Source organism: Vipera berus (genome assembly GCF_964194415.1).
Source record: "Vipera berus genome assembly, chromosome: 2".
In the NCBI taxonomy this organism is placed as follows: domain Eukaryota; kingdom Metazoa; phylum Chordata; class Lepidosauria; order Squamata; family Viperidae; genus Vipera; species Vipera berus.
The window spans coordinates 69,881,349-69,901,024 of record NC_138203.1 but is presented as its reverse complement, the minus strand read 5'-3'; the positions used below and the strand labels follow the sequence as shown (position 1 = coordinate 69,901,024).

Here is a 19,676-nt window from a genome sequence, read left to right as displayed (position 1 = left end):
AGAAAAAGGGGCCGAGTTCTATACTTGGATGTTTTGTGAGATACCAAGACTTCTTGTTGGTATGGGTGTGTGATCTTGGACAAACATCCCCAACTTGTTATATCTCAGATGTATTGACCACCAACCTCATATTTTACAGGTTAAAGTTTATGGCATGTGGAGATTGTGGAAGTTGAAATCCTATGTAATTGTTGGATATCCATTGGGAAAAGCTGATCTGGATAAAATCTGCAGCATTTTTACACCTATGTTTTAGCCTCAGAGTTTCTCAGTGTTGATATAATTGTTATGCAAAACCAGCATTTTCAATACATGAGGTCCTCAATTTACAACCATTCGTTAGCAACTGTTCAAAGTTATCACAAATTGGAAAAAGTGATTTATGACGGGTCCTCAAACTTACAAGCAAGCAGCATCTGAATGGTCACCTTATCAAAATTCCAGCACTTGGCAACCGTTATGTATTTATGACAGTTGCAGCACCCTGAAGTCATGTAATCTCCATTTGTGACCTTCCCAGCTGGCTTCTAATCAAGAAAATTAGTGGAGGAGGCCAGTTTGACATAATGTCTGTGTGATTCACTCCACAACCATGGCAAAAAGATCATAAAATTGGGCACAACTCACTTAATAACCGTGTTGCTTAGCATCGGACGTTCTGGTCCCAGTTTTGGTTGTAAGTCAGGGACTGCCTGTAGAAATGATGCTGGCACATACTCTTATCATATGTTGGTATGATTTGAATGGCCCAAAGCTTCCTTGGAGAATGGAAATATAAATTCTATACTGAATCAACTGCAATTTGTATACAGATAGTAAAAAATGAAAGTTTATATTATGTAGCATAGAGCCTGGGAGATCATCCTGAAATACTCTTGAATATCACTTGTAACAGAATAGGCCAGGGGTCTTCAAACTTGGCCCTTTCATGACTTGTGGACTTCAACTCCCAGAATTCCTCAGCTAGCATGCCTGGCCAAGGAATTCTGGGAGTTGAAGTCCACAAGTCATAAAAGGGCCAAGTTTGAAGACTCCTGGAATAGGCTAATTCACAGGAAGCTTATGCGGACATTTGTCTATATATTGAACTATAAATCATGACTATTGCAGCAGGTTATCAAGGTATTTCGACAGTTAAGTGCCATTGCCTTCAAGGCACCACCAAGAACATTACACAACATTTATTCCCTGACTTTCGGCAGTTTCTGCATTAGCTCAGAAATCAATTTCTACAAGCTAGTGAATAGTTTGTTTGAAAGGCTTGTCTTTTGACTAAGTCCTGTGTTTAGCCTTCTGAGCAACCAATCACAGGGCTCTTAGTAGTAAGCACTGGTTGCTAGGTGTGGTTTCCTGATGGGTTTATAAAAGTAGGAACCACAACTTACATTTTCCACAGACTCACTTCCCAGCTTGGAAAATAGTGTTTCTGGATTTTGGAAAGGGAAAAAGGTACGGCTCTTTTGATATTTGTCCTTTATTAATGGTTTTAGAAGCATATAGCTTCTTATATACTCTGAAGTAAATTATTTACAGACTTGGACTTATTTGTAAGTCAGTGTAGAAATATATGAAATATATTTCACGTGCATATAAATTTATATCTGATTCTCTTGCCTGTATTTTCCAGCAAGGGAGTAAAAAGTGTTTAAAACTGCATAAACTATGCACGGAATTAAAATTTGTAACAGTTGGTAGCTTAATGCTAAATAACTGTACTCCCCCCCCTTCCTGTTCTTTTCCGTTACCATGGAAAGCAGAATTATTTTTATCTACCAAAGTATGAGTTAAGAGGGGAAAAATGTCTTATGTGGAAACTTTTTTAGAAAAAACATACACCCTGTGGTTAAGGAAAGCTTGCTTAACTGTTTCCCAATTGTTAAATGTTTATTCCTTTGCAAACATCAGCCTCACCGAGAGAACAAAATATGGACTTCTTTTTTTCAAAAAGGCAACTAAGTTTAATTATGTTTTAATTTGTTGGGTAGTTATTTTTAATATAGGAATGTAAGAACTGCAGAATGTTGTTTGCATTTTTTTTCATTTTTCATAAGTATATTCAGAAGCGGATGCTGCTTCTTCCTTGTTAAGAATTTTTTCAGGAGTGGGGGTGGGGATAGGGGAACAAGTTTTTCCAGTTTCTGCAGCTTTTGACCATTAAAGAAAAGTGACCTGAGCATTAAGGAGTCCTGCACAATCGCTGGAAAAAAATAATTGTCCCTTCCTTTGGAAGGAACTTGCATATCAAGCTGGATCTGAAATGCCCCTATTAATGAGATGGAACTCGGTAGAGGTTACTGCTGAGTAAATAGGTAGAAATCTTAGAAATATTTTCTTAAAGTAAGCTTCAGTCTGTTGAATTATGCTCATTTTAGTCAGTTTAAGATTGGGCCTCCTATTTTATGCAATCGTTTCAATTGGAATCCCAAAAGTGTTTCTCCAGCCAATGTCAAAGGTTTGTAATGGTCCAGAAAGCAATGCATGAAATGTACAAGTTGGCTGGATCTTAGTTTGTGTAGTTATAATACACAAATGTACTCATAGCATCAGAGGGAATAGGACTAAATCTTGTGGCTGTCACTTGACCAATCATGTGGATCAGCGGCCATAATGGGAAATCTCCATTATTTTCCTCCTGGAATTAGGACCAGAATATACTCCCTGATAGATGGGATGCTGCGGCAGTCCTGGGAACACATCACCTTGGATTTTGGACTTTGTGTGCAGGAAAAGATCGGGGAATTCTACCAGCTGAGATTGTTTCAGAAGTAGAGGCGGTGGGCAGTTGGGAGGGCAGTGGGCAGGTAGTAACGGGATAGGGAGATTCTTAGGGAAGGCCAACCTGGTAGCTAGCACTTGTATTGCCTTTCAGCCCCCTGTGCTCAGCCTCCAAAGCCAGGTCTTCACAGCCTTGGAGGCCCTGGACACCAGCTGCCCCTGATTAATGCCAGGTTGGCCTGCAATAAAGCTTATCCCAGCTAATTATGGATGAGAGAAGTGATCTGGCCTGCATTACCAAGATCTAGTTGGTAGTAGATGTGGGTTTTCTTCTCTGAGAAACATATCTCACAGGTTTCAAGTGTAGCACCAGCTGTGACTCTGGGGCGGGGCTGCTGAGGTGGCTGCTGTTATTCTGGATTCTCTAGTGGCCTTTAGGGGAGCTGCCCTGGACATAGCCAGATGCAAGCTCTCTTTGTGGAGTTGAGTTGCAGGGAGTTGGTATTTTGCTGAACTGGCTCCAGGGACTGGGCAGGGGGGGGCACTATTTTGTACTGGTTCATCTCCTTTTTCTGTGGACAGTACCTGTCAGTGCTATTGGAGGAGGAGAGTTCCAGCTGTAGGCGTGTGTGTCTTGGTGTGCCTCAAGACTCAAGTCTCTCCCCCCTCCTATTTAACATGCATATGAAGCTGCTGGGAGAGGTAATCCACTGGCATGGGGTTTGGTATCATCAGTATGTGGATCTTAACCAATTATATGTCTCCACCCCATGCCCAGCAAGTGATTTTATTCAGGCACTGGTTTAGGGTCTGGAGCTGTAAGGGCCTGAATGGGGAGAAGCTGGCTGGAAGTCAACACTGGCAAGATGGACTGGTTTTGGTCCCTGGTGTCAGGAGATTGACATCTCTGACTCTAGACATGATAACACTCTGGTGAGTAATCTGGCACTCCTCTTGGACTCACAGCTCCTCCTGGAAGAAGAGATGGCAGTCATGGCCAGAGAATAAATGAATAAAATTAATGAATGAATGAAATTAATTGAATGAATGAATGAATGAAATTAATGAAATTAATGAATAAATTAATGAAATTAAACTCTTTGTTGTGACATTTTATTACCCAAACTAAGTAACATCATCAGTGCTAGAGAGGCATTTGCCCAAATCTGTCTTCTGCACTAATTACACCCATTCCTGGATGTAGCTACCATTCTGAGTCACCCCTGTCTTAATCACCTCCTATTTGGACTACTGCAATGTGCTCTAATCAGGCTGCCCTGAAGACATCAGAAATCTGCAACTGGTCCAGAATGTAGCGACACATACAGTTTTAGATGGCCTGTGGTTCACCCAAGTCATACCACCATTGCATGAGCTATACTGGCTTCTGTTGCTTTCTGAGGGCAATTTAAGGTCCCAGTTATTACTTTCAATGCCCTACATGGCACAGGCCCAGATTACTTGCAGGACTGCCTCTCCCAGCGGGTATCTGCCATTACTAGGTCAGATAGAGTAAGTGCGCTCCAGGTCTCCTCTCTCCAGGTCTCCTTGCTGGGACCTTGGAGGCATGCCTTCTTGCTGGCCACTCAAAATCCTTGGAACAGTCTCCCACCAGAAATCATAGTTACCCAACCCTTTTAGCTTTCCAGAGGACTGTGAAGACCTGGCTTTTCCCCCAAGCATTGGGCTAGAATTGGGGGTTGACCTGTGATTATGTTTGGTTTGGTGCCTGCGGGAAGGGTATGTTTTTAACTATGGCTTATGGATTGTTGTGAGCCACATAGAGTCACTGTATGAGATAGGTGGACATTTAAGTCTTGTAAATAAATAGATGGCCAAATGCCATCAGAAATGCAGCACAATTCTGCACATCCTAAAAGAGACATTGATTGTTGCCCTAGATAGGTGGAGTGTTGGGGGAAATTTAAATATAAACAACAGCAAAATTTGCTAAAGCAAAACATTTTTTTTCTGAAAAACTTATGAAATGGTATGTTCTTAATAATGTCTTAATGGAATTATTCATGGCTGAAACCAAAAAGATCTTAAGATCCACTACAAGCATAGCTTCAATTAGCTTAGTGTTTTTTTAAACCCCTGATCATTCCTCTCCTAATTCCCGTAACAAGGCAGAATAAATCAGTAAATAATTCTATTTCCTAACCTGGTGGCCTCCAGATGTATTGGAATTTGGGTTTCTCTTTTGGAAAGGGGGAGAGGAATCCTCTGACTTTTCTGATTCTTAGAATGCTTAAAACAGGTGAAAGGCCTTTTCCCTACAGAATAAAAAAGCAAAAGAAAGAAAAAAGGGGAAACCATTTTGTCACTTTATTCTGTTCCATCTTTTCCTTTGTAGAAAGTTGAATCAAGATGGCCTTTGTATCAGAATTCCTGAAGCAAGCCAGGTTTATGGAGGATGATGAACCACAATACATTGTAAGTTTCTCTAACAACTAATCAATTTGACTTTACAAATAATGTTGGAAGTACAGTTAAAAGATGGCATAGGGCAGGGAAAGGACCAAAAACAGCTTTTCCTTTCTCTTTCGAAGAATTCCCTTTACTCCTTTCTTGAATAATCAATGTATTTAACTCCCTACATTCATTCATTCATTCAGAATAGAGCTGGAAGAGACCTTGGAGGTCTTCTAGTCCAGCCCCCTGCTCAAGCAGGAGTCCCTGTATCATTTCAGACAAGTGGCTGTCCAGTCTGTTCTTAAAAACCTCCAGTGATGAAGCACCCATAACCTTTGAAGGCAAAGCTGTTCCACTGGTTAATTGTTCTCACTATTGGGAAGTTTCTCCTTAATTCCATGTTACTTCGCTCCTTGATTAGTTTCCATCCATTGTTTCTTGTCTTGCCTTCTGGTGCTTTGGAAAATAAGTTGATCCCCTCTTCTTTGTGGCAGCCCATCAAATACTGGAATACTGCTATCATGTCACCCCAGTTCTTTTCTCTTGAGTCTTGACTACCCATATATGGTTTAATCTCTAGGCCTTTAATCATCTTAGTTGCACTTCTCCCCACTTCTTCCAAAGTTTCAACATCGTTCTTGTAATGTGGTGACCAAAACTGGATGCAGTACTCCAGGTGTGATCTTACTAAGATTTTATGGCTCAGTGGGTTAGGACGCTGAACTTGTCGATCGGAAGGTCGGCAGTTTGGCGGGTCGAATCCCGAGTGCCGCGTAGCAGAGTGAGCGCCTGTTACTCGTCCCAGCTTCTGCCCACCTAGCAGTTCGAAAGCACGTAAAAATGCAAGTAGAAAAATAGGGACCACTACGGTGGGAAGGTAACAGCGTTCCGTGCGCCTTTGGCGTCTAGTCATGCCAGCCACATGACCACGGAGACGTCCTCGGACGAGCGCTGGCTCTTCGGCTATGAAACGGAGATGAGCACTGGCCCCTAGAGTCGGAAACGACTAGCACGCATGTGCGGGGGAACCTTTACCTTTACCTATAAAGTTATAAAACATAATAGGGTTTTTTTTGCTCTCCCCCCTATTCTACAACTGATATTTTACTAATAAGTCCTGGAATTGGCAGCCTTTTCCCGATCTTTTTATATATGCATTTAAATTAAACCCACTTTAATTTAAATTTAGATAACATTTGTAAACAAACACATATTTCTGGAGATGGTAAATGGGGCCACACCAGGGGAAAGGCAGACTGTCTTATTTTTCTCTCCTGTGGTATATGAATAGGTGGTGATATTCTTTTTAAATGAAGTTAAGCTTATTTTTAGGACTTGCCTTACAGGTCTGATATGCTTCTCACTTCAGAACAGCAGGAAGTGGCTCTCTTTTTTTTTTTAGCATGATGAGACAAACATGAGCTGCCCAAAGAGATTTGGGAGTGACATTTTCCTTTCCAAAATACAGAAAAGAGTTTCAAAACACTGAGGCCGTATTTAGTTGACTTCCTAAAATAAAAACTTTTACAAATAGTCCTCAGCTTATGATCACAATTGAGACCAACATTTCCTTTGCTGAGCGAGATGGTTGTTCAGTGAGTTTTGTCTCATTTTATATACCTTTCTTGCCACGGTTGTTAAATGAATCACAGCAGTGGTTAAATTAGTGACACAGTTGTCAAGTATGTTAAGTTCTTAGTTCGGCTGGGCATTGACGAGACAGAGCGGTGAAACAGCAAGCATGTTTATTAACTAACAACAGAAGCAGCCCTAGCGGTTGCTTAAAAGCTATATATACAGTTTGCCTCTAGGCGGCAACCAATTGGTTTAAAGTAACAGTTTCCTGTCCAAAACATAATTAACAGCTTGGAGACAGACAGCCTGGGTTGCAGTAACAGAAACCATTAAGCAATCCTTCACTTAAATACAGGAATTAAGGTCACACATTGTGCAACTGATTTCAACAGTTGAGGCCAATACATTACAAAGTGGATCTGGCTTCCCTGTTGATTTTGCTTGTCAGAAGGTCACAAAAGGTGATCACATGACCCAAGGACACTGCAACCATCATAAATACATGGCAATACCAATAGCACTTAGACTTATACACCACTTCACAGTGCTTTATAGTCCTCTCTAAGTGGTTTACAGAGTCAGCATATTCCCGCAACAATTTGAGTTCTCATTTAACCTACCTTGGAAGGATGGACTGACGTTGAGCCAGTCAGGATAGAACTGATGGCAGTCGGCAGAATTAACCTGAAATACTGCATTCTAACCACTGCATCACCATGGCTCTTTGCCAAGCATCCAAATTCTGATCATGTGACCATGGGGATGCTGCAACGGTCATAGGTGTGAAAAATGATCATAAGTCACTTTTTTGAGTGCCACTGTAACTTTGAACGGTCACTAAAAAAATGGTTGTAAGTCAAGGATTACCTGCATGTAGTTTGTGATTATTCATATTTAAAAACAGTCTGAAATAAATACCGATACAATGGAATAGCTATACCGCTAGGATCTTGCTGAAAAAGACAAATATTAAAAAAGGCAAGATTTTGGGTTCATAGAATTTGTAAGCTCATGCAAAAGCAGGTACCAGTGCCAAGATCCTGCTGCTCTTCATATTGAGTAAGATATAATAGTAACACCTATTATTGGTTTATAATTACTTATTATAACAAATGCCTCTTAGCATATTCCTTACAAATGGTGAAAATGGTTTTCTACCACTGAATCATCCCGGTTATTCTAATTGATGACGTTGCTTTAATTTGCATCTAGTAATTATTTTTGAATGTACCTTGAAGATTTGGGAAAGAAAAGATTTTTAAAACAAGTCCAATGTTTTAATTTTTCAATTTATTTTTAATAGAAAAAATCTAAAACTGGTTCAGCAGTCCAAACTTATCCCAGCTTTGATCCTTCAACTGATGCGGTTGCACTAAACAAAGCCATAACTGCTAAAGGTAGGAGAGAAAGATAAAATCTGTGAATGTAGATGTTGATTTTTGCTCAGGTTGTTATTTTTCCAGTGTTAATGCCATTTTAGCCCACTTTTAAATGAAAGGTCCATGCAAAAATGCACACACATTTTTGTGTGCTTTTTCCTAAGCATCTTGTGGATGTAGATCCAGATAGTTTCAGCAAAGTCAAAAATGCAGCAGGATAGGCTCAAACCATGCTGTAATTTTTTTTCTTGGCTTCTTCTGTTTCATTTTTCCTTGATTTGTCCTGCAGGCCATCCCATTCAGCAAGAGGCCATATTTTACAATGCCTTACAAGAAATCATTTACCTAAATCAGGAATGTCCAAACTTGGCAATTTTAACACTTGTGGACTTTAAGTCCCAGAATTTCCCAGCCAATCATGTTGGCTGGGGAATTCTGGGAGTTAAAGTCCATAGGTCTTAAAGTTGCCAGGATTGGATACCTGTGACCTAAATGATGAGATAAAGACAGGCAAGAGTAGTTTTAAGCATTAAGAGAAAATAGAGGCATAGAAGCAAGTAGTTCCTCTTAAAAGGTTGGGGAAAGTGTGCAGAACATGCCTTCTGGAATTCTTTCCAATCTCTTAAAAATGCTGTTTGTCATGTGATTGGCAAGGAAGCCTCCTGAAAATGAATTGGAACTTTTTTTTTCTTCAGAGCCTCTGCTAGAACCTGGCTCATGTTTAAACTTAATCTTATCTTTGGAGGCTTCTTCACCCAAGCCAAATCTGGTTCCATTCTGGTTTTACAAAGTTGTTCTTCTGCTGGACAGAGTCCAATATCCCTTGGCATCTCTCTCTTTTCAATATTCTGTTAGAAGGAATAAAAAAAAAATTCAGCCAGGCTGAATATGTTAGTGAAAACAACCTTGTTGATAACTCAATTGAACATTAGTGTTCAATTTTGATTTATTGGTTGTAGTATGGATTCAATTGATTATGTTTGTGTTAATGAAAAAAACACGTTCTCATTCATGATTTAGGAGTTGATGAAGCAAGCATCATCAATATTTTGACCAAAAGAACCAATGCGCAACGACAGCAGATCAAGAGAGCCTATCAGCAGATGCATGGCAAGGTAGCTTCCTTTGTACATACTTTGCAAGATACCTTTTACTTTTAGCATATTATGTATGATTAGATCAGTCTTTCTCCAACTTGGCACTTTTAAGAGGTGTAGAATTCAACTCCCAGAATTTGGAAGCATGCTGGCCGGGGAATTCTAGGAGCTGAAGTCCACACATCTTAAAATTGCCAGGTTTGAGAAACAATGGCTTAGATGAATAAATAAAATATTAAATTCATTACCATGTTGATGGTTGGAACATGACCTCTAAAAATAGACTACATAAAGCACACTAACTTTAATATTGATGGGAGGACAGGTATAGCTTCCAGTTGACCTTAATGGTTTCATTGCAGAACATAGAACACAGAACATAGAATAATAGGAAAGGACCTTGGAGGTCATCTAGTCCAACCCCCCTGAAAGCAGGACATGCTATACCGTTTCAGACCAATGGCTGTCAAGCCTCCTTGAAAACCTCCAGTGGTAGAGACAAAGGTTTGTCTCCTATTTTTTAAAAAATAAACCTGGATCTTTCACATACATGCAGGCAAGCCCCACCGGTGAATGGGTATGAAGAGAATGAGCAAAGAATAGCCACTTTTCAAGGATAAATTAACAAGGACTTCAACAAATCTACCAGAACTATTTGTTTTGTAAGTGCAAGAGCTTTATTTAGATTATCACAAATCCTGAGGACAAATATGTACATATTAAAAAATGTAAGCTAACTGCTTTTTCCTTGAGGGTGGAAGAATGAAGTTCTTATAAATGGTTTGTAACGAGGATTTTCATGTGTTTGGAAAGTAATATTTTATCCTCTGAATAAGTTCTATAAAGAATCGTTACATGTTTGCTTTTCTCATAGTCTCTGGAAGAAGCTTTGAAAAAAGCTCTCAAAAGCAATCTAGAAGATGTCATCCTGGCTATGCTGAAAACTCCTGCCGAATTTGATGCTGATGAACTTAGATACTCTATGAAGGTATGTTTGTTTTTCAAGGCTTGGGTGGACATTATTTATTTATTTATTTATTTATTTATTTATTTATTTATTTATTTATTTATTTATTTGTTTGTTTGTTTGATTTGTATACCGCCCTTCTCCCTAAGGACTCAGGGCGGTGAACAGTGACATAAATAATAGAATGTACAAATATAGATATTGAAAACAAATTAAACCCTAATACTAAAGAGAGGAGAGAGAGAGAAAAATCTTTTCCTTAGCTTAAAGCAGGCCTGTCTAACCTTAAAGTTGCCAAGACTGAACACTCTTGACTTAAAAAGACATTGGAATGAATAATATGTTTGCTGGAAGTTGTCATCTGATGGATCAAGAAGCTCAAGGAGTTCCAGGATGATTGCACTGTAAATAAGTAGCCAGTATAGGGGGAAATCACATGGTTCATTATGATACAAACTGTTTTGGGCTGGATTCCCACTTGGTCCTCCAAGTTCTGTTAAGTGCTAGGTGTTAAATTCTAAAAGTACACAGTGAAGTGATCAAGGACAGAAAGAATCTACAATAAATGCAGTTAATATAATTGCTTTCTGGTACATGGAATCACTCCATTTCAACAATGTTCCTTCTTTGTAGTTCCCAACCAAACTGCCAAGCCCCTGCATTTTCTACCAGTTTGAAGCTTCCAAATGGTCTTTAAAGGCAGTGTCATGTAGAGCACATTGCAGTAGTCTAAATGGATGGTAAAAGCACATGACAAAATAAAATATAATCTTTGTAGTTCAAGATTCTATAATTGTGATCTATCATCCAGGTAGATATAGGTGAACTAAAATTTCCAGCAAGGGCGTAAAAGCTGGAATTGTAGCTCAGTAACATTTTATAACCAAAGGTTTCCTGCTTCTGCCTGAACATTGCACTTGATGGAATAAGTTCTTTTAGAAATACAAAGCAAAACTTTGCTTATGCATATTGATTTACTGCCAAACAGGGACTTGGAACAGATGAAGATATATTAATTGAGATTCTGGCATCAAGGAACAATTTGGAAATTAAAAACATCAACAGACAATATCAAGAAGGTAAATTACTCCTTTTTTAAAAAAAACAACAACACACAACAGGTCTATTTTGTTAATGCCTCTTCAGCCAACAATGTGAAGCATTTTGGTAGTCATTTGTTGATACAGATGAAGTTATGTATCTGGTTTATGGCACACCTGAACAAAGGCACAGCTGATAATTTGCAAGGAATTTTAGAACACTAAATTCTACTAGAGTTTTTCACAAATTGAAGATAAAAATTAACAGGCTGTCAATCTAATGTACAAGAAGGAAGAGAGCTTCTGTAAGGTCACATTCTGTTTTTGAACATCTAATTTAAAATAACTTGGTGTAATTATTGTTTTTTTTATTTATGGTAACCAAGTTTTCCAATGAAGATAACATTGGAATTTCTTCATGGATAGCTTTCAGGTACCATTTACATCTTGCATTGTGAAATCCAAGCAATCATTTAAAAATGCAAGCCCAAGGAGATTGCAAAATAGTTGAGTAAAAATGTAGAAGCTGTATGCAAGGAAGAAAATGTATGGTTAATGCTTGCATTTGAAACTCTGTTCTCAATATGTTTGCTTTTCTTGCAGCTTTTAAGAGAGATCTCGCCAAAGATATTGTCTCAGACACTTCTGGAGATTTTCAAAAGGCTTTGCTTGCCTTAGCCAAGGTTTGTAGTACTCCATGATGTTCAGAAGTCATGTTGGTTCAGGAATGATCTGTGATTGTAGTATACAATATTGAATTAAGTGAGGCTGATTTGTTTCAGGGTGACCGGAACGAAAATCCACATGTGAATGAAGAGCTGGTAGACAATGATGCAAGGGTAAGGAGTACTTGTTGCTGCCTTTGATGCCTCTTTTGTATTGTCTGTCAAAAACAAGACTTCTTTCAGGCAAATGAATCCATTCCATGCATTCCTCCCACATTCCCAGGAGAAAAAGAATATGGGACTTTGAGAACTTGGAGCTGTATTTCTCAGCAGAAAATCCCAAAAGTGCTTTTTCCAAAAGGCAACTGGACTTTCTTGATAATTTCCATTGGAAATATTTTGCTTTTCATCCAAGAAGCTTCTTAGTTCAGAACTGAATAAGCTTCTTGGATGAGAGGCGAAATGTTTTCAAGGGAAAAAAATCCCAATAAAGTCCAGTTGCCTTTTGGAAAAAGCATCTTTAGGACAACCGTGACCTGTATAATTTGAGAATCTCCACAGACATTTCCCAACAGGAGGGGACTATTGGATGCAAGACCCACTTTAGATTTTTTTACAGCTACCAAAAGGCATGAGAAAAAGAATGTGGACCTATAGGCTTTCTATAATTAATCTGTGTTGTGGGATTTACTTCCTGTCACTGCTTTTCCCAGTTGATCAGTGGCTGATCCATTCTAGGAACCATCTTATGTTTCTCAGATGGGGTGACTCATACACACTTGTCTGTTAAAGAAGAGTATTAGAGTTGCAGGCCAAGAGAGAAAATGATAGATCCTGCTGGAAACACATGGCTTTGTGGACAAAAGAAATGGAATAATGCGTGCCAAAATGTAAGAGGGTAGAACTTATGCTGAAGCCTTTAACCCTGATGTTACTCCTACCCAGCTGTGCCTTGCTGGGGTTGGCATGTGAGAAGCTGAATCTAGTCCCCAAATGTGATTAACTTCCTGATGTGTCCATTAGTTGATGGGAACCCTCAGAAGGGTTCAGGAAGGATTTTGCTCTTATGCTATCCCGTAATGGAGATGCAAAGTTTTTTTCACTTGCTCTAAACATCAGGACATTAAATTAGTGTCAGTAAGTATTGAATTCTTAGGAGGTACAAAGTTACAGTGCAATGGTGATAAATTTATGTATTATTTCATGGACAAAATAAGTCAAACATGTCTGTAATTAGGCACAAGGAGACCATATCTGGGGATCTCCACCTAATGTTTGGCATTTGCAGGAAATGGAAATCTATTGTGGCCCAACTGAAGCTCTACATAGAAATCTCACTAGAGCATAAAACACAAATTTAGTTGACTATCCGTGGCATGGGAAAACAAGAGTGGGGAAAATGATGACTTTATCTTCACGTATAGGTGTTAATTAGCCATCAACTGATCAAAAGTAATTCTTTTTCATACTGGGAAAATGATAGCTGTTATACCTGAACTAAGAAAGAGTTTATTTGGAGTAGACTTAGCACACATCATTGAGTTTTTAGAGTCACCCCCTATGAGAGCTAATATAGTGGTGAAGAGTGTGAGATATGGGGTGGAAAATTCTGGACTTCAGATTTTACTGTGGTTATAATTGTTATGTATGCAGGCACCTGCATAGCAACAGCCACCAGGGGGTGTTGGCCTGGACGGTTTTGGCGGGAAACCCAGTTTCGGCGGGAAACCTAGGGCCAACCCCATTGGCTGTCCGCTTACCTGGCTAGGTATTTAAGGAGGCCAGGTAGCCCTCACTCCCCAGTTCACTACCCCCCTTCAATAAAGAGCTGAACTCACACACCGGCTGGCGTCTCTTCCTTGCGTCGGACCCACTACACAATAATAATCACAATAAATTGTTTGGTTCTCAATCCTTTCATCTGCAGTTGGAGGTCTAGTTGCCACCTTCTGAAAAGAACACTTTACAAAGTCTTTTGCTTGAATCCGATTATGATATATGTCATATGTAATATCTGTAATATTTTGGAATCTCTCCCTCTGAATGCTTTCTTTCATTGTAACAGAAATTATATGAGGCTGGAGAGAGAAAAAAAGGAACAGATGTGAACACTTTCATTGAAATTCTCACTACCAGAAGTCCCATGCACCTTCGAAGAGGTAAGCAGAAAGCAAGAAATTGCATATTAGTGAAATTCTTTTATTTTAAAGAGATATGTCTTAATGGGATTTTTTTAAAAAAAATGCAAAATAATACTGTGTAATAATTTATTAGTGAGATTTGAAGAAGGGTTAATGAAAGCTATTCTGCTGCATAATGGACAATCCCTTAAAATTAATATACAGGTAGTCCTCAACTTACAACCATTAATTTAAGGACTGTTTCAAAATTACAACGGCAATGAAAAAAGTGACTTATGACTGTTCTTTACATTTACAACCATTGCAGCATGTTCAAAATTTGGATGCTTGGCAATTGGCATGTATTTATGACAGTTGCAGTGTCCTGGGGTCATGTGATCATCTTTTGTGAGCTTCTGATAAGCAAAATCAATGGGGAAGTCAGATTTTATTTTTATTTTATTTATTTATTTTAATTCCATTTCTATCCCGCCCTTCTCCGAAGACTCAGGGCGGCTTACAAGCTTAGCAGTAGCCTTCATTCTATGTATAAGCCTGCTTATTAGGGCTTTCACACACACACCCCCAAGCGGCATTATTACAAAGTCAGCTTAATTGCCCCCAACAATCTGGGTCCTCATTTTACCTACCTGGGAAGGATGGAAGGCTGAGTCAACCTTGAGCCTGGTGGGATGCGAACCTGCACTAATTGCAGGCAGCTGGTGTTACTTAAGGAGGCATTAGCTCACTGCTCCACCAAGGCTCCACCAAACCATGTTGCTAACTTAACAGCTGGAGGGATTCACTTTAATAGTGGCAAGAAAGGTTGTAAAATGGGGCACAATTCACTTAACAACAGTCTTGCTTAGCAACAGAAATTTTGGGCTCAGTTGTGGTGGTAAGTTGAGGATCACCTGTATTTAACTTCAGAAATGGAGTAGGTAGCCCTTCCTAATTAAGTTTGATTGGGATAATTTGAGATTCCAGGAGTGTATATAGCTCCCAAGAACCTCTCATGTGGTCTCTGTCCCTCCTAAAAACTGCCAGCAGATTATAGCATTAAATACAAGTAGCATGTAGTGCAGACATGTCAAACACAAGGCCCGGGGGCCAGATCCGGCCCGTGAAGTGGTTTCATGTGGCCCGCGAAGCCATCCTGGAAACAGTGAAGGAACGGCCCCCACTGCCTTGGCCCTGGCCCAGAGACCCTCCTCCTGCCAGAGACCCTCAGATCTGACCCACTCCTGCCCAGGCCCCCATAGGCACCCTTGATGTGAACGATGTAGAGCTGGCCACGCCCACCCAGTAGGCCATACACACTCTAGCCACGTCCACCCTGGCCATACCCACCCTGGCCCCCTGAGGGCAACCGCAATGCTGATGCGGCCCTCAAAGAAATTGAGTTTGACACCCCTGATGTAGTGTAAACTTCTTAGGGAAACCCTCTATTCCATATTGTTCTTTTTGGTTTCAGTTTTTCACAGATACCGGAGTTACAGCAAACATGACATGGAGAAAGTTCTGGATCTTGAACTGAAAGGAGACATTGAGAATTGCTTGACGGCAGTTGGTATGTATCCCTCCTCTATACGAAAGGTGTTTGTTCCTAAATTTGGTTCCAAGATTATGCCTTCTGGAATGTTATTCTCCCAGAGATCAGATTGGCTCTGACCCTTTTGACTTTTAACAAGGCCCCTGAAGGCTTGTCAATGCCCTCGTGTCCTTGGGGATGGAGGTTAGAGTGTCACTTGGGCCATGATGTGGTTTTATTGCCAGTTATTGTTGTTTTTATCTCAGCTACTGGCTGTGTATTTATTTTGCTGGGTTTTTTTCACCCAGAGTCACTTGTTTGAGAGGAGCAACTATAAAAATAGAAACAAATGAGCTCTTAGGTTAATAAGACTCCAATCCTAAACACTACCCCTGAAGCCAGGCAGGGTACAGCAGCCTTCGATCTTGCCCTGCATTGTCAATCAGTGACTTTAGTAATGACATAGTATTTTATATTACATTTTATTGAATTTTTGTCATTCCATAAGTGAGTTTAGGGGCATGCAAAAATATGAAAGGAAAGGAACAGAAAGAGTCCTGACTTGTTATTATACCAGTTGTACAATCTCTTCCAGAAGAAAAGTGGTAAATCTGAGAAAGCAATGAATGTCTTATGGGTGTTTTTAATAAACAAACTAACAAACAACTTTGGGAAAGATTCAGTTGTGTCAACAAAACAGAGGAGCACAAATCTGTTTTATCTTTGCCAGCTGTGTTTTAACCTTTTGGATAAAACTTTTATTAAGTAGATCAAGGTTATTTCTTAAACTTAGAAAAAGTCCCTTTCTTCCTGTTCCTCTGCCCAGTTCTGCCACAATGCTTTTGTTACCTATATATGGCTGTAATGTGTAATTATTCATGAGATTGCAATCTTTGGGAGACACATTGTGTTTCTTTCTTTGCACCTTGCTTTTGTTCATTTATGGTCATAAATTATCTCCATTCTTTCTCATTTCCAGTGAAATGTGCTGTAAGCAAGCCAGCTTTCTTTGCTGAGAAGCTCTATCTAGCAATGAAGGTAAAATAAATGTTACTAACAAAGTTAGAAGAAGGCTTTGTTTTAAAGGAGTATGCCAACACAAACATTACATTTTCAGTCTTCTGATCGTTTCTCTTGAAAAAGAGAGTAATCAGTTTGTACCATATTTCCAGTTAAGGCAGACAGTATTGGGCACAAATTAGAAATAAAGTTTTCAAGGAATATAAATCCTTCCATTCTCCACCATTCAGTCACAATGGAAGATGCCAAATGTCTTCAAGGGGAAAAAAGTCCAGTTGCCTTTTGGAAAAGCACCTTCGGAATTGCACACAAATGTTTGCTATTGGGAATATGCAAGATCTCATAACCTGCCTGGGAAACAGTATCTGGGAGTGGTTCATTATGTTGCTTAAGATAGCTGAGGCCTTTCTGAAATCGGAAAAGCTCACAGCAAGGACTCTATGACTCTATGGAGACAGATTCCCCTCTAACAGAAACTCAGGTGGAATAAACAGTGGAGTGTGAACTCAGATTTCTAGTACAGACAGGTGTGGCTGGAATTTCATTAATGTGGATGTAGACAGAAAGATTATGATGTCTATTTCTGAATGAATATGCAAGGACTTTTGTTTCTCTGAGGTGTCTCTTGGGTGTTGGTCCTTGGTGTTTTCTGATCTAGAAATATCTTCAAGCTTGGCTCTTTTGTCTATTTCTGGGTTGTCACTTGAAACTCTGGAGATCTATCATAAAGGCAAGGACAGTTTAGAATATTTCTAGATAAACCATTAAACCAAGCAGAGAGAAGCCATTTAAACTCGACAGTTATGAATTTATTTCCATTCTTTTTTTTCCCCTACAGGGTTCTGGAACTCGCCACAGAACTCTGAACAGAATTATGGTGTCACGGTCTGAAATTGATATGAATGAGATCAAAGGTTTTTACAAGGCAAAATATGGGGTGCCTCTCTGCCAGGCAATTTTGGTAGGTTATTTTTGCTTTTATTGATAATTAACAGGGGTTTAAGGAATTAGACTTTGTGGTTAAGGAATTAGAACCAGAACTAAGTAGCTGTGTGGTTTGCAATAAGAGTCCATTATTTTTATTTCCATTGACAAAATGTTGTGACTGTATTTGAATGGGGTAACAGTGATATGATTGAGGCTATTATAATTAAGATTCTTTATTATCCTCATTAATCTTTAGACCATTTTTTCCTTATTAATCTTTAGACCCAGTTTTTAATGCATATCTTAGTCATGTTTTAAGAACAAGGTAGCCATTTCAGATTTTGTGCCCTCTGGAAATGATAGGGAATTGTAGGATGGGTGGGTGCCAACTTAAGAGAAGTTTGTGTTAATATACAAGAGATTTAATAATTGTATAATTCTGGATTTCCCCAGGACTTGAAAAATTGTCTGATGGAGTCAACTAGACTGACATACATGTGTGTGTGTGTGTGTGTGTGTGTGTGAGAGAGAGAGAGAGAGAGAGAGAGAGACTCTTAATTCTTCTGCACACATAAAATACTGAGTTTTTGTTTTGTGGTTGCAGCAAAACAAGTGGAGACAGGATCATGTATAGTGCATAAACCTGGCTTTAGAATACAAGTAGGGGTGAGGTGAATGGGAGGTACATGATTGCTCTACTCTGGTTTTGTTGGACATGAATTATTTTTATTTTTTTCCACATGCAGGATGAAACAAAGGGAGATTACGAAAAGATTTTGGTGGCTTTGTGTGGCGGTGATGACTAAGTTCTGCATCTTGTACATTCTAGTTACTTCCTTGAGAATAGTTGAGAATATGATCTTCCTTAACTAAAGGAATCTTTGAACCAAGCTTTCTTTGAATAAGAAGGAAGTCCTTTTTTATATATCCAAAGCCAAGAGCATAGTAAGAACCATTGTGTTTCCTTTTGCAGGATTAAGATATATAAAACATAATGTTTGTCTACACAGGCTTAGTTAACATTCCAAATAAAATCAAATCTCTTATCCAGTGTGATAATTTATTTTTTCCTGTCGATGTTATTTCTGTGCCTTTAAGAAAGAAAGAGATGCACATCCTTCAAATATTCCATAAATAAGCTCTGTAGAGTGACCACTGTCTCAACATAATGACCCTTACCAGTGGGCCCACACACACTTAAGACATGCATTCTGGCTGCCATACAATGGGAAGTTTCAAAAGTTCTAGGGAAGAGTACTAGTGGCATGCTGGAGATGGGATGACTCACTTTGAAAGAGACCCCGATGGTTTTCACTATAGTTGAAACACATATTTATAAACCTTAATGGTCACCTACTTTAGGAGCAACTGCTTGTCAGTATGCAGGAATCTTAAAGATCATCTAGCCTTCCTTGCCCATTGCAGGAATCTACTACTACAATATTCTTATCATCCAGCCTGTATTTAAACTCTTCCACCAAAGAAGACTCCACCATTTCCTGATGCTCTCTGCTGCATTGCTAGACATCTCTTACTGTAGTATAAGTAAAGCTGATATTCCCTTTTTCATTCAGTTGCAATGAATGTATTTCTGGCCATAGAAAACAAACCTTTCTCCTATGCTTAAGAAAGCCGCCCTGAGTCTTCGGAGAAGGGCGGGATATAAATGTAATTAAAAAAAAACCCTCTAATGTCTACTGTTAACATTGCACAAAGAAGAAACATGTTAGGTTTGCTTAAATTAGTGACTGGCTCAGGTAAAAACTACCGGTAGAAACAGAGGCCACCTGATTTGGTACAATTATAGTTTTGTACAGGTGTAAGTCTCTTGAACACTATGCTCTGTAATTATGAAACAGGATGTTTAGACCTTACACCTTGATGGAATAAGTAATTCTTATGTCTTTCTAGTGAAGTGCTACATTGCACTAACTTTTATCCCAGATAAGATGTTAGGCTTTAGGGTTTCAGGCAAATTAATGATTAGGATGTCTGCTCATCAAAAACAGATTTTATAAAAAAAATTCACAATGCAAAGGAGTATTTCCAGAAGTAGGGTTCATTTTCCAAATTGAGAAGGGGGTCACTGGCTTTTTGGTAAGCAGCAAGAAATCCAGTGCTCCAGCAGAAAATTGGGGAAAGCATACCTCTCTCTTGCGTAAAAGGATCATTTTAAAGACACATGATTGTGGATATGGACCTAAGAGGTTTCAGACAGAAAATCA

General features: G+C 39.2%; 1 protein-coding gene across 2 annotated transcripts; it reads left to right on the top strand.

Annotated features, from left to right (window-relative positions):
* Positions 1-1,362: 1,362 nt before the first annotated feature.
* Positions 1,363-18,497, top strand: ANXA1 (annexin A1). Of its 2 annotated transcripts, none has more exons than XM_081317094.1 (13): positions 1,363-1,449; positions 5,072-5,151; positions 8,009-8,102; positions 9,105-9,199; positions 10,056-10,169; positions 11,137-11,227; positions 11,792-11,871; positions 11,971-12,027; positions 13,919-14,012; positions 15,448-15,543; positions 16,484-16,542; positions 17,363-17,485; positions 18,198-18,497. In XM_081317094.1, exons 2-13 carry the CDS (start codon positions 5,086-5,088, stop codon positions 18,255-18,257), a joined length of 1,029 nt encoding a protein of 342 aa, XP_081173220.1. In that variant the 5' UTR covers positions 1,363-1,449; positions 5,072-5,085; the 3' UTR covers positions 18,258-18,497. The 2 variants fall into 2 exon arrangements, with proteins under 2 accessions (XP_081173220.1, XP_081173221.1); XM_081317095.1 differs by lacking the exon at positions 1,363-1,449 and adding an exon at positions 3,528-3,648.
* Positions 18,498-19,676: the final 1,179 nt, after the last annotated feature.

Coding starts and splice junctions, on each gene's coding strand:
- ANXA1 (XM_081317094.1), top strand. CDS start 5,086: ATGGCCTTTGTATCAGAATTCCTGAAGCAAGCCAGGTTTATGGAGGAT. Junction 11,872..11,970: donor CTTTGCTTGCCTTAGCCAAG/GTTTGTAGTACT, acceptor GATTTGTTTCAG/GGTGACCGGAACGAAAATCC. Junction 14,013..15,447: donor TCCCATGCACCTTCGAAGAG/GTAAGCAGAAAG, acceptor TTTTGGTTTCAG/TTTTTCACAGATACCGGAGT.